This window comes from Sapajus apella, unplaced genomic scaffold (assembly GCF_009761245.1).
Source record: "Sapajus apella isolate SASKATOON/1434 unplaced genomic scaffold, GSC_monkey_1.0 scaffold20, whole genome shotgun sequence".
Lineage (NCBI taxonomy): Eukaryota > Metazoa > Chordata > Mammalia > Primates > Cebidae > Sapajus > Sapajus apella.
The window spans coordinates 25505895-25521088 of NW_022436960.1; the positions used below are offsets into that span (position 1 = coordinate 25505895).

General features: G+C 41.3%; 1 protein-coding gene across 2 annotated transcripts in view; it reads left to right on the forward strand.

Annotated features, from left to right (window-relative positions):
• The window catches only part of NOXRED1 (NADP dependent oxidoreductase domain containing 1), a 38437-nt gene that overhangs the window by 14572 nt on the left and 8671 nt on the right, over nt 1-15194 (forward strand). The window contains exons 2-5 of one of the 2 annotated variants that reach the window (XM_032287745.1): nt 1117-1310; nt 5766-5946; nt 6555-6706; nt 7334-7556. In XM_032287745.1, coding sequence (XP_032143636.1) covers nt 1117-1310; nt 5766-5946; nt 6555-6706; nt 7334-7556 — 750 coding nt within the window. Of the gene's footprint in view, nt 1-1116; nt 1311-5764; nt 5947-6554; nt 6707-7333; nt 7557-15194 lie in introns of those variants that run through there. The other variant, XR_004271766.1, reaches the window with a different exon arrangement.

The following is a 15194-nucleotide window of genomic DNA, read 5'->3' on the forward strand; positions in this document are numbered from 1 at the left end:
TAATTTTTTTTTTTTTTGAGATGGAGTCTTGCTCTGTTACCCAGGCTGGAGCTCGGCTCACTTCAACCCTCACCTCCTGGGTTCAAGAGATTCTCCTGCCTCAGCCTGCTGAGTAGCAGAAACTACAGATATACACTACCATGCTGGGCTAATTTTTATATTTTTAGTAGAGATGGGGTTTCACCATGTTGGCCAGACTAGTCTTGAACTTCTGACCTCAAATGATCCACCTGCCTTGGCCTCCCAAAGTGCTGGGATTACAGGCTGCCTAGCTACAATGTGCATATAATTAACACAACTGTACTGCACACTTTAAAAATGGTTATGATGGTAAAGTTTAGGGTGTGTGTGTGTGTGTGTGTGTGTGTGTGTGTTTTCCTGAGACAGGGTCTTGCTCTATCACTCAGGCTAGGGTGCAATGGCAGGAGCACAGCTCACTGCAACCTCAAAGTAGGTTCAAGCAATTCTCCCACCTCAGCCTCCTGGGTAGCTGGGACTACAGGTGTGTGCCACCACGCCCTGCTAATTTTTGTATTTTTTGTAGAGATGAGGTTTCACCATGTTGCCCAGACTCGTCTCAAACTCCTCAGCTCAAGTGATCTACCCACCTTAGTCTCCCAAAGTGCTGGGATTACAGATGTGAGCCACCATACCCAGCCTGTGTCTTTTAACCACTACATAAAAAAAATTGACAGCTGTCTGCACAGAAACAAACAAAACATGAGGGGACTGGCCCACAATGTGGTATGGACATTACAGTATGATGTATAATAATGACTGTTCACAATGGTGTCCTGAGTCAGTGAAATGACTAAATATTCAGACTGTTTAACCAGGCAAACATATAACAAAATATGTTCATTTAAAATTTTAAAATTTTGGTCCCTTGAAAAGGGTTATACTTTTGTTTCCGGAAAATTAACTCAGGAGGAACATTTCATTCCCTAGTGAGGCTGGATAAATGACACACAGGTGAAACGCCTTATCTCTGAAGTACTTAAGGTGTCCCCAAGCACCTTATATGACAAAGTGAAAGCAGAAAACGTCAGAGATTGACAGTTGAGAACTACAATGCGTGCATATATTTATGGATGTGTGTGTGTGTTCATTCTCCAGAGCATCTTTAAATGAGAATCAAAATTCCAGACAACTCTCAATTGTATCACTCAATGCAGCCACTACTGAAGAGTTAAAGGTGGGCATCATTGGAGGAGGCCACCTTGGGAAGCAGCTGGCTCACACACTGCTGCAGCTCGTCCCCATCCCTGCTGAAAGTCTGCGGATCTCCACTCGGAGGCCAGAGACTCTGGGTGAGGAGCAGTGTGCGGTAGAAAGGGGGCTTGGTTGTGCTGTGTAGGTGTGTAGGTGTCAACAAAGCCGTTCTGAAAGGGTCCTCCGAAGAGGAATCCTTGCATACAGCATGCGGAGTTCTCAGCTTGCTAGCCCTAAGCAAGGTTAGAAGCATGGCTTTCTCTCTTGTTCTTTAAAGCAACTTTTTTCTCCATGTGTATGTTTTATATCCATCTCTTTTCCCTATGCCCTTGGTGGTGAATTATCTTTCTGGGTCTTTGATACAGGGAAGCTTTCCATACAGAGTTCAGATCTTCTAACTGAATCAGTTAGGGTCTGGCTGGGTGTTGTACAGTCCCAGGCGTTTGCAGTTGGCCTTGTATTTTTTAAAAATGACATTTACCGAACTTTAAAAAATGTTTTGTGGCCAGGTGCGGTGGCTCATGCTTGTAATCCCAGCACTTTGGGAGGCCGAGGCAGCTAGATCACGAGACCAACCCAACCAGCATGGAAAAATACTGTCTATATTAAAAATACAAAAGTTAGGCCGGGCATGGTGGCTCATGCCTAGAATCCCAGCACTTTGGGAGGCTGAGGCAGGTCGATTACCTGAGGTCAGGAGTTTGAGACCAGCCTGACCAACACGGTGAAATCCCATCTCTTTAAAAAATAATAATAATAAATTAATTAATTTAAAAAAATACAAAAGTTAGCTGAGTGTGGTGGCATGTGCCTGTAGTCTCAGCTATTCAGGAGGCTGATATAGGAGAATCGCTTGAATCCGGGAGGCAGAGGTTGCAGTGAGCCAAGATCATGCCACTATACTGCAGCCTGGTGACAGAGCGAGATTCTGCCTCCAAAACCAAAACAAACAAACAAAAAAAAACCAAAACAAAATTTGTAGTGATTTATGTTGATAGAAATCAGAACAATGAATTCTTCTGGGGAGACAGACTGAGAAGGTCCCAAAGGAAATTTTTCTGGGAAGATGGAAATGTTCTGTATCTTAAGAGAGGTATGGGTTTAAATGGGTGTATGCTTTTGCCAAAATTGATCAAACTATACACTTCATATCTATGTGTTGCATTATATATAAATTATACTTCAATAATAAAAATATATAAAATAATATAATGCATATTGTAGAAAATTTCTCTATAAGGAAGGACATAACTACCTAAAATCTACCCTGGTTACCATTTCCTTCCTGTTTTTTTTTCTCTAAATTATACCAGTAATTAACACTGTATATAGTTTTTTATGTTCTGCTCACTGCAATCTCCAGCTCCTGGGTTCAAGTGACTCTCCTGCCTCAGCCTCCTGAGTAGCTGGGATTACAGGCATGCGCCACCACACCCAGCTAATTTTTGTATTTTTTTAAGTAGAGACGGGGTTTCTATGTCGGCCATGTTGGCCAGGATGGTCTGGATCTCCTGACCTCGTGATCTGCCTGCCTTGGCCTCCCAAAGTGCTGGGATTACAGGTGTGAAACACCGCACCCAGTCTGTATTCTGCTTTTTTTTACATAATGTATCATGAGCATATTCTCATATTGTTTAACATTTTTTGAAATAATGATTTGCCCACATCTGTAATCCCAGCACTTTGGGAGGCCAAGGTGGGCGGATCATCTGAGGTCAGGAGTTTGAGACCAGCCTAGCCATGATGAAACACAGTTTCTACTAAAAATACAAAAATTAGCTGGCTGTTATGGTGAGCACCTGTAGTCCCAGCTACTCAGAAGGCTGAGGCAGAAGAATCACTTGAACCCAGGAGGTAGAGGTTGTAGCTAGCCAAGATTGCACCACTGCACTTCAGCCTGGGCGACAGAGTGAGACTCCATCTAAATAAATAAGTAAATAGATAAATAAGAAATAATTATTTTAAGCCCCTCCAGTTTCCCACAAGAAGAAGGTTACCCAGCAGGCTCTGAGCACACTCCTTTGCATCTCCCTAGGAGGGTGTGCTTGCTGTACCCGGTGTTAGGGTGCACAGACTTTGTAGCTGTGCCCAGTGGTGGCTAAGACCACCAGACATCCTACACCATTCTTCCCTCTGGATTTAAAATTTTATTAGTAAGAGATTAATTTTAACATAAAAAAAGATTTTAAGGTTGTATAGTATCCCAAAATATGGATGTACCATAATTTATATAACTGTGCCTTATTTAGTTGAACTTCCTTATACATAATTTTTGAAATAAAGTTATTAGGTCAAAGAATTGGTACAGCTTTATTAAAAAAAAAATTTTTTTTTGAGACGGAGTTTTGCTCTGTCTCCCAGGCTGGAGTGCAATGGGGTGATCTCGGCTCACTGCAACCTCTGCCTCCCAGTTCAAGTGACTCTCTCGCTTCAGCCTTCCAAGTAGCTGGGATTACAGGTGCACACCACTATGCCCAGCTAATGTTTTTGTATTTTTAGCAGAGATGGGGTTTCACAATGTTGGCCAGTCTGGTCTTGAACTCCTAACCTCAAGTGATCTGCCTGCCTCAGCCTCCCAAAGGGCTGGGATTATAGCTGTGAGCCACCAAGCCCGACCCTAAAATATTATTTCTGTACAATAAATGGCCACAGTTAAAAGTGTACAGTTTGATGTTTTGACACGAATACACCTGTGAAATCATCACAAGATAATGAACGTATCCCACAACCCCCAAAAGTTGCCCCTTGTCCTTGGTGATTCCTTTTTCTCTACTTCCCTGAAGCTTTCCACCCATGAAACCAACAATCTGATTTCTGTCACCATAGAGTAGTTTTGCATTTTCTAGAATTTTATATAAATGGAATCATACAGTTTGTAGTGTTTTTTTAGTCTAACTTCTTTCACACTGCATAATTTGTTTGAAATATAACCACTTTTTTTTTTTTTTTTTTGAGATGGAGTCTCACTCTGTCACTCAGGCTGGAGTGCAATGGCACGATCTTGGCTCACTGCAACCTCCACTTCCCAGGTTCAAGCAATTTTCCTGCCTCAGCCTCCCGAGTAGCTGAGATTACAGATGCCTGCCACCATGCCCAGCTAATTTTTTGTATTTTTAATAGACGGGGTTTCATCATGTTGGCCAGGCTGGTCGTCTCGAACTCCTGACCCGAAGTACTGGGATTACAGGTGTGAGCCACCATGCCCAGCCAAAATATTTCCAAGTTTTTTTAATGTATCAATATCCTTTTTATTTCTGAGTAATATTTCCTTGCATGATTATTCCGCAATTTATTTATCTGATTGACCCAGGTTGTTTCCAGTTTTTCCAGTTTCTGGCTATTACAAATAAAGCTGTTACGAATACCTGTACATAAGTGTTCATGTGGGCAAATACTTTTAGTTTTCTTGGGTAAGTACTTGGCAGTGAAATGGCTGGTCATGTGGTAGGTATATCTTTAATATTTAAAGAAACCGGCCGGGCGCGGTGGCTCACGCCTGTAATCCCAGCACTTTGGGAGGCCAAGGCGGGTGGATCACGAGGTCAAGAGATCGAGACCATCCTGGTCAACATGGTGAAACACCGTCTCTACTAAAACTACAAAAAATTAGCTGGGCATGGTGGCGTGTGCCTGTCATCCCAGCTACTGAGGAGGCTGAGGCAGGAGAATTGCCTGAACCCAGGAGGCGGAGGTTGCGGTGAGCCGAGATCGCGCCATTGCACTCCAGCCCGGGTAACATGAGTGAAACTCCGTCTCAAAAAAAAAATATATATATATATATATTTAAAGAAACCTCTAATGTATTTTTAAAAATTGACCTCCTAAAAGGTTTTCAGATATAAAGTTTTACCAACATTGCATAAGAACACCCATTTTGAGCTGAGCGCGGTGGCTCACGCCTGTAATCCCAGCACTTTGGGAGGCTGAGGCGGGTGGATCACCTGAGGTCAGGAGTTCGAGACCAGCCTGACCAATATGGTGAAACCCCGTCTTTATAAAAATATTAAAAAAAAAACCAAAACACCCATTTTGGCCAGGCACGGTGGCTCATGCCTGTAATCCCAGCAATTTGGGAGACCGAGGTGGGGGGGATCACCTGAGGTCAGGAGTTCAAGACCAGCCTGGCCAACATGGAGAAACCCTGTCTCTACTAAAAATACAAAAATTAGCGGAGTGTGGTGGTGGGTGCCTGTAATCCCAGCTCCTTGGGAGTCTAAGGCAGGAGAATCGCTTGAACCTGGGAGGCAGAGTTTACAGTGAGCTGTGATTATACCACTGTACCACAGCCTGGGCGTCAGAGTGAGACTCTGTCTCAAAAAAAAAAAAAAAAAAAAAAAAGATGAATTATATTTCAAGTACTACTGCTGCTTTAGTGATAGAGTTAGGGCATTGCTGCATAGCTTTTAGAAGGAAGGAGTATCTTCTGATATATGGAGCAGCAAGACTTGGGTTGATTTACTGAGCTAAAATAATGATCATCTTCTCCCCATAGTTGATGTTCAGGTCAAACTCCTTAGTACTGTGCTCTTTCTGTCTTTCTTTATCCCTCCCAGGTGAGCTCCAGAAGCTGAAAATCAAGTGCTTTTACCAAAATGCTAATCTGGTGAGTTGGGCCGATGTGATATTCCTCTGCTGCTTGCCATCTCAGCTGCCTAATATCTGCTTAGAAATTCAAACCAGCCTTTCAAAGACCAGCATTGTGTACAGCTTTGTAGCTGCCATCCCGCTACCCAGGTATCTTGTTAGGGTGAGAACGGAACTGGCACAACTACTCTGTCTCTCCATCTCTGACTTATGCCTCCCACGTCCACTGTAGAGTCCCTACCTCTTAGAGTTGGTTATTTCCAGTAATAAGGAGGAAGCAGCTTTATCCGTAGAAGAACATAGGCTATCTTTCTAATTGTAACTTCCCTCCTTACCCACAAATAGTAGCCACAAACCATTTTTATTGCTGTACAAAGGTTAAGGTTTAAAATTGCAATAGAACATTTATTTCCATTATTTGAACACTGAAGTATTCTCCTTGTGTATCAATGAGAAGGGAAACCATCAGTCAATAACATGAAAAGTTACTGAAAGTGTGTGTCAAATATTATTTCTGCACATCTAGTTTCTAGTCCAGTGCCTGGCACATGATAACATTCAATAAGTAAGGATTTGTTAGGTGGATGAACAATCCAACTGATTAGTGAAAAATCCAACTAATCAGTACAGACCCAGGCCCGCATTTGTCTCTGAGTTGTGCGGGGGTCTGTTGATGGGGTTGGATATAAACACAGTAGGTTATGTGGTCATTTATTCCAGTCTTGGCATTGCACTCCCTTTCTTGGCTTTACTTCCAGGTTGAAACTACTGCTGAGCCACACCAATATCTTGCGGCCTCAGTATTGGTATGGGGAAGATTCTGTCAACATCTGGGGGGCCAATAAGGAAATCATCGCTGCTCTCCAAGATCCTACAATTCTTCAAGCTACCTGTCCCTTCAGTCCTGCTGGTCATGGCTCAATATATTTCTGGCATTCTTTTGAAATTCTTTCCTCTTGGCCCATTGCTGCTATCTTATTAAATCTGTGTGTGTGTGTGTGTGTGTGTGTGTGTGTGTGTGTGACAAGGTACTGCAGGAGAGCTACTTAGGAAGAGCTGAGAAGCCTGATTATTTCTACTTCTTAAGGACAAACTAAAAACCAAAAGAGGAGATAGCTTATTTCAACAGGAGGATGTAATATGGTACTAAAATGGCTTTTCCCTGCTTTAATCTTGCATTTTCCCCCAGTTCCTTCTCCTTATTAGCAACAACTATTCTAGAGACACCTTTGCCACTAGCAATGTCTATATTAGTCATATCTGTCCTCCTCTGAGATGCTCAACACGTGATGTGTTGTAAAGGGCACAAGTAGGGCTTGTGGCTCAGGAAGGAGTGTTTGCTCATCTTGTAGTTCGTATTACCAACCTGTCTTGGAAAAAAGGTGGCTATTTGATTAGCAGTAACCTCTAAAAAAAAAAAAAAAAGAAAAAAAAGAAAGAAAAAAGGTGGCTATTCACTGTCAGGGGTTTATTCTAGGTTCTCTGCAACTCGTTTTTGGTGGTGCTAACTGGTATTTACCTTCTCATTGGTGTGTAGGGGGAATAATCCTCAATATCAAGTGGTTGGAGGGAGTGTTCTATGCGGTCCTAAACATATGCACGGCAAGAAACATGGCCCACTCCCAAGTGCTGCAGCTTCTGAGTGACCTCTTTCTCTCCATGCACTTTGAAGACTGTGGGAAAGACGCAGCATCTTGCCCAAAGTTTCAATTAACCGATTTTGTCAGCAAAGCCTATGGCAAGAACTTGTCTCAGGAAAGGTAAGGGCATCAGACAGCTGGCCATTCTCATTTCTCCCAGACTCTTCTCTTAGTTAACGCTTTTTCTTTTTATCCCTTCATGTTCTCTTTAAACATTGATAAAAATCATACATTTTTGTGTAGAATTTTGACTAGCGGAAAAGTAAATGTCCTCCTTTCCCTTCCAAATCCCATTTCATAGAGTTTAACAGTTTTTCTATTCTTATCTATGCATTTACAAACATTTATATTGTCATTATATTATCATGTATATGCATATCTATTCCTATATGTACAGTGTTAGAAACATGGGAACTATGTATTTTGCTTTTTTACTTACTGTATCACAGCCTCTATTCTATGTGAGTACAATCATAGCTACCTCATTTATGAGCGGCTACTAGGTGTCCACCGGACACATTGATTTCATTACATTTATTCACCCTGTCTCCACTTGATAGAGATGTAATTCCTCCCCCTATCCTCCCCAATTTGCATTACGGGCTGCCTTGAACATTCTTTTTTTTTTTTTTTTTTTTTTTTTGACAGTCTTGCTTTTTCACCCAGGCTGGAGTGCAGTGGCATGATTTTGGCTCACTGCAATCTCTGCTTCCCGGGTTCAAGTGATTCCTCCTGCCTCAGCCTCCCGAAGAGCTGGGATTACAGGCACCCACCACTACACCCAGCTAATTTTTTGTATTTTTAGTACAGACAGGATTTCACTATGTTGGCCAGGCTGGTCTCAAACTTCTGATCTCGTGATTCACCTGTCTTGGCCTCCCAAAGTACTGGGATTACAGGTGTGAACCATCACGCCCTGATTTTTGTATTTTTAGTAGAGACGGGGTTTCGTCATGTAGGCCTGGCTGGCCTCTGACTCCTGACCTCAAGTGATCTGCCCACATTGGCCTCCCAAAATGCTGGGACTATAGGTGTGAGCCACTGCACCCGGCCTGCCTTGAACATTCTTGTACTTCGTGCACTTGTACCAGTATTTCAGTGGGATATTTGAAAGAATCTCTGTGTCAAAGGTTATACATATTTTATATTTGATAGGTGTTCCCAAATTGCCTATAAAAAATGTGGTACTTTTTACATTTCTACAAACAACATATGAGGGTGCCACTTCTCTATTTTTTTTTTTTTTTTTTTGAGACGGAGTTTCTCTCTTGTTACCCAGGCTGGAGTGCAATGGCGCGATCTCGGCTCACCGCAACCTCCGCCTCCTGGGTTCAGGCAATTCTCCTGCCTCAGCCTCCTCAGTAGCTGGGATTACAGGCATGCGCCACCATGCCCAGCTAAGTTTTTGTATTTTTAGTAGAGACGGGGTTTCACCGTGTTGACCAGGATGGTCTCGATCTCTTGACCTCGTGATCCACCCGCCTCGGCCTCCCAAAGTGTTGGGATTACAGGCTTGAGCCACCGCGCCCGGCCGCCACTTCTCTATTATCTGATAACTATCAAAAAAGTATTTTTGATCTTTGATAATCTAATATGCAAAGATTATTGCTCTTGTTACTAGTTACTTCCATGTCACTGGATCCACTGGATGCTTTAAACTCTTTTTCTTCCTTAATTATTGAACACGCTGTCTTTTATGAAGCAGTCTCTTCTTCTAGGCTGTCATGATCCCTTCTGTTCTCCTCGTTTTCTTCCTGACTCCCTGGCCCCTCTTTTGCTAGCTCCTCCTCTGCCTCACCCTTAAGTTTTCAGGGCTCTATCCTAGGCCCTTTTCTTTTCATCCTATACTTCTTTTCATTCTATACTTTGTTCCTGGTGATCTTTTCCACTTTGGGGACTTAGGTTGCCATATTTACACTCACAGCATGTAACTCGATATTTCTAGCCTAAATGTCTTTTTTATTTTTTATTTTTTTTTTCAGCCTAAATGTCAATGCTGTGCCTAGGTGTGTACTCATTATCTTCATTCAAACTTACGATGTCCACAAGCATACCTGCTCTTTTCCCTGCTCTTCTGATGTTTCTTACCTAATTACATGCTCCTTCACCAAGTTGTTCATGTCAGAACCCTGGAAGTAATCCTAGATTCTTCTTCCTCTCTCACCTTTTGATTCTAATCAGTCATCAATGGGCAGTTTATTCTCTGTGCCTGCGATACACTTTCGGTGTGGAGATTTTTCTTCTTAATTATCCTGGGGATTACCCTCACTTTTCTGTTGTATTAGATCTCATTTCCTGGATCCCTCTTCCTCTGCCATGAATTACTTCTTAATTTTGGGGAAACAAGTCCTGCAGTACCTTTCTGAGAAAAGGGTACATTGAAATAATTTTCAGAGACTGTCTGAGATGTTTTTATTCTAACCTACCATTTTATTGAGAACATAGCCAGGTATACAATTGTAGGTTGGAAATAATTTTCCATTAGAATTTTGAGGCATTGCATCTACAACCACATCACCCTGAACGTGCCTGATCTCGTCTGATCTTGGAAGCTAAGCAGGGTCAGGCCTGGTTACTACTTGGATGGGGGAATTTTGAGGCATTGCTTCATTATCTTTCAGCTTCTAGAGTTGCTACTGAGAGTTACGGTGCCTTTCTAGTTCTTAATCCTTTATCTGAAACCTGTTTCTTTCCTTTCTGGAAGCTTATGGGATCTTTTGACCTCAATAATCTTGAGATTTTATGATGTGCCATGATGTAGGTCTATTTTAATTCAATGTTGAGCACTTGGTGAGCCTTTTTTTCCCATTAGCTTTTTTGTTTTTATTTTTATTTTTTTGAGACATGGTCTTACTCTGTTGCCCAGGCTGGACTGCAGTGGTGTAATCTTGGCTCACTGCAACTCTACCTCCTGGGCTCAAGTTATCCTCCCACCTCTGCCTCCCAAGTAGCCAAGACTACAGGCACACACCACCACACACAGCTAATTTTTGTATTTTTAGTGGTAAATCTATCAAGTGATATTTTTGTATTTTTAGTGGTAAATGTATCAAGTGATACAGTGTCTGGGATTGCCTTCAAAAATAATCTAATAGATGGAGGTAAAGGAGTAGGGGTGGGGTTTTGGATGAGACAAGATTAGCTATAAATCAATAATTATTAAATCTGGGTGATAGGCACATGGAGTTCCATTATATTATTCTAGTTTTCGTTATATTCTTTATTACTATTCTATGTTTCATTGTATTTTTGATTATTTTTAAATTTCCATAATAAAAACAAAAAGTTTCCTTCTATTAGTTTGTCAGCCCTAATTTACTCATCCTAATTTTGCTGTTACCAAGTTTTAAGAAAATCTATTTCAAATTTTATCAGTTTTCCTCTTAAGCATTTAATAAGATTTTTGTCCTCTCCTTTAAGATTGTAATATTTAATGAATGTTGTAAACTGCATAAGTTTTCCTGTCAAATTTTCCTTGTATTCCTTTTTTTTTTTTTTTTTTGGGAGATGGAGTTTTGCTCTTGTTGCCCAAGCTGGAGTGCAATGGCATGATCGTGGCTCATTGCAAACTCCACCTCCCAGGTTCAAGCAATTCTCCTGCTTCAGCCTCCCCAGTAGCTGGGATAACAGGCTTGGGCCACCACGCCCGGCTAACTTTTTGTAGTTTTAGTAGAAATGGGTTTGACCATGTTAGCCAGTCTGGTCTTGAACTCCTGATCCCAGGTGATCCACCCGCCTTGGCCTCCCAAAGTGCTAGGATTACAGGTGTGAGCCATTGTGCCCAGCCCCTTGTATTCTTAAGATAAATCTTATTTAATATACTTCCAGATCTGTTTTCTTTGAATGGTATTTAAGGTATCTATATTCAAAAGTGAAACTGGTCTGTAGTTTTCAAATTTGGTGTCAAAGTTGTATTAACCTCATAGCAGTAGGAAGCCTTTGACATTACATTAAGTGGGCTTGCCACTTAATTTGAAAGGCAGACACTGATCTCTTGGGCTGATTGTGATTTCTCCAGAAACAATGGAAAACAAGTGAGGAGAGAATAACAGGTCCAGGTTACACTTCTTTGCAGGTCTTGAGTAATCCTGAGTTTCTGCTCTGCAATCTGGCACCATGACGGTTTTGTATCTTCTTTCCTCTGTTCCATATTTTCCTAGCATAGCTGCTAAATTCAGTGTACACAGAATTATTCCATGGGGTCTGCCCATTCTTGAGTTCTCAAGATCTTGATGAAAATGGGGATGATGAAAATTTTCACCCTGGCAAATTCAAAATCTATTACAAACTCATGCATGGCTTATATGTATTCTTTATTTCTTTGTTATTGTTAAGATTTTGCAAGCTCTATTTACATTCTAACATCCAGGTATGAGTATAGTCACCTGACCTAAGATTAGCCATCCAGGCTTTCCTGCTGGGACACTGAATAATTCAAGGACAGCCAAATGGAAGAGATGTATAGGACAAGGTATGGGGTAGGAAGGGGGTGCGAGGAGCTGCCATGCCCTCTCTGCATGTGCTACCCTCCTAGTATCTCCACGTGTTCACCAACCCAGAAACTCCTAGACAGAACTTAACTGTGGATCCATTTGGTCCAAATATCTTGGGAGGTGGGGAGGTTGCAATTTGACTATCTTTTTAATTTTTCTAGTTTATGATGTACTGGTTTATGATTTCTAGTTTATACTAGTTGATGATATAGTTTACTACTTCTTGGTCAATTTGGTAATTTATATTTTCTTTCTTTCTTCCTTTTTTTCTTTTTTTTCTTTTTGAGATGGAATCTTGCTCTGTTCCTCAGTCTGGAGTGCAGTGGCGTGACTGTGGCTCACTCCATTCTCTGCCTCCTAGGTTCAAGTGATTCTCCTGCCTCAGCCTCCCAAAGTACTGGGATTACAGGTGTGAGCCACTGCACCTGGCTGGTAATTAATATTTTCCTAGATTATTTATTTTTATCTGGATTTCAAGTTTGTTGTCATAAAGCTGTACTTTTATATTTTGTTTAAAAATAATCTCATAATATTTTATGTCATTTTGCATTTCTAAGATTATGTATGTGTTTTAAACTTTTTCCAAGGCCAGGCGCAGTGGCTCACGCCTGTAATCCCAGCACTTTGGGAGGACGAGGCAGGTGGATTGCTTGAGGTCAGGAGTTTGAGACCAGCCTGGCCAACATGGTAAAACCCCGTCTCTATAAAAAAAAAAAAAAAAAAAGTAAATAAAAAATTAACTTTTGCTTGGTTCAGTTTGTTAGAAGCTTATTTTAATGATCTTTTAAAATAACCAGGTCATGGTTTTAGTAATTCTATTGAGCTATTCTTTTTTATTTCAAGCATTTTCATTTTTGTCTTTAATAATTAATTCCTTCCTTTTGCTTTATTTTGTGGCTATTTTTCTTAGATTCTTGAATATTTGTGGCTTGATTTTAATTATAATAAAATACAATTATTTATTTATTTATTTTACAATTAGAGCCGAACATCAAAGACCAGAAAAAATTATATTTATAAAATTAGATTTTTATTATAATTAAAATTAAATGAGTCATACATATTCAAGCAGCATTATAATAAAATAATTAGAGCTAAGAAAGTTTTTATTTAACCTCTTCAGTTATATGCTATTGGCCTTTGAAATTATTATATTTTGGGGCACAAAGCCAGCATCCAGGAACATCATTTGGAAGCTTGCTTAGAAATGCAGAGCCGGGTGCAGTGGCGCGTGCCTGTAGTCCCAGCTACTCGGGAGGCTGAGGAGGGAGGATCGCTTGAGCCCAGGAGTTCTGGGCTGTAGTGCGCTACGCCCATTGGGTGTCCGCACTACGTTCGGCATCAACATGGTGACTTCCTGGGAGTTGGGGACCACCAGGTTGCCTAAGGAGGGATGAACCGGCCCAGGCCGGAAACGGAGCAGGTCCAAACTCCGGTGCTGATCAGTAGTGGGATCGCACCTGTGAAGAGCCACTGCACTCCAGCCTGGGCAACAAAGCGAGACCCTGCCTCTTAAAAAAAAAAAAAAAAAAAAGAAAGAAAAAAAAATGCAGATTCTGGTACCCCAGACCTATGGAATCACAATTTGCACTTTTACAAGGTCCGTGGTGATACTTACACACATTAAAGTTGGAGAAGTGATGTTCTACATTTGTCTTTGTCAGATGGTCTGTTAGAGAGAGAGACATGGCATGATATTTTCATTATGACTGTAGTTTCTCAGATTCTCTTAATATTTCTAATCATCTTTGCTTTATAAATTCTGAGCTGGACTCAGTGACTCACACCTGTAATCCCAGCACTTTGGGAGGCCACGGCGGGCAGAGTGCTTGAGCCCAGGAGTTTGAGACCAGCCTGGGCAACATGGCAAAACAACCCGTCTCTTAAAATATATACAAAAACTAGCTGGGCATGGCGGCATATACCTGTAGTCTCAGCTACTCAGGAGACTGTGAGGTGGGATGACTGCTTGAGCCAAGGGAGATTAAGGCTGCAGTGAGCCAAGACTGTGCCACTGCATTCCAGCCTGCGTAACAGAGTGAGACCTGGTCTCTAAATACATGAATAAATAAAGTCTGAAGCCATATCATCTGATGAACAAATAAAAGTTCACAATTTATGTATTCCTGGTGGGTTATACTTTTAAATTGTAGCCTCTTTTTCTGAGATAATTTTTTAAAGTAGACTTTATTTTTTAGAGCAGTTTTAGGTTCATAACAAAATTCAAAGTACAGAGATTTCCCTGTCCCCACACGTGTGGTGGCCTCCAACATTAACATCCCCCACCAGAGTAGCACATTTGTTAGAATTCCTGAACCCACACTGACATATCATTTATCACCCCGGGCCCATAGTCACATTAGAGTTGACTCTTGATGTACATTCTATGTTAAATGTATATTAACAAGTATCCATCATTATAGTATCATAAAGAATATTTTACAGGTGTAAGCCACTGTGCCTGGTCTCTTCCTCTTCTATGTATTTTAATTGCTTGATTATTCATTTCTTTTTTGCTCTAACATTCCATTGTCTGGATGTACCATAGTTTATTTACCTACTGAAGGACATCTTAGTTGCTTCCAAGTTTGGGCAATTATGAATAAAGTTACTATAAATATCTGCATGCAGGTTTTTCTGTATACCTAAGTTTCAGCTCCTTTGGGTAAATACTGAGGAGTGCAATTGCTGGATTGTATGGTAAGACGATATTTAGTTTTATAAGCAACTGACAAACTGTCTTCAAAGTAGCTATACCATTTGCATTCCTACCAGCAGTGAGTGAGAGTTCCTCTCGTTCCACATCCTCACTAGCATTTGGTGTTGTCAGTTTTCTAGGTTTTGGCTATTCTAATAGTTGTGTAGTAGTATTTCATTGTTGTTTTAATTTGCATTTTCCTGTTGACATCTGATGTGTCGCTCTGTCACCCAGGCTGGAGTGCAGTGGCACAATCTCGCCTCACTACAACCTCAGCCTCCCAGGTTCAAGAGATTCTCATGCCTCGGCCTCCTGAGTAGCTGGGTTTACAGGTGCCCATCACCATGCCTGGCTAATTTTTGTATTTTTAGTAGAGACGGGGTTTCACCATGTTGGGCAGGCTGGTCTTGAACTCCTAACGTCAGGTGATCCACCCACTTCAGCCTCCCAAAGTGCTGGGATTACAGGCATAAACCACAGTGCCCAGCCTGATGTGTAGCATCTTCTCATATGCTTACTGACCGTCTGTGTCTGTTAAGGTCTCTGGCCCATTTTAAAACTGAGTTG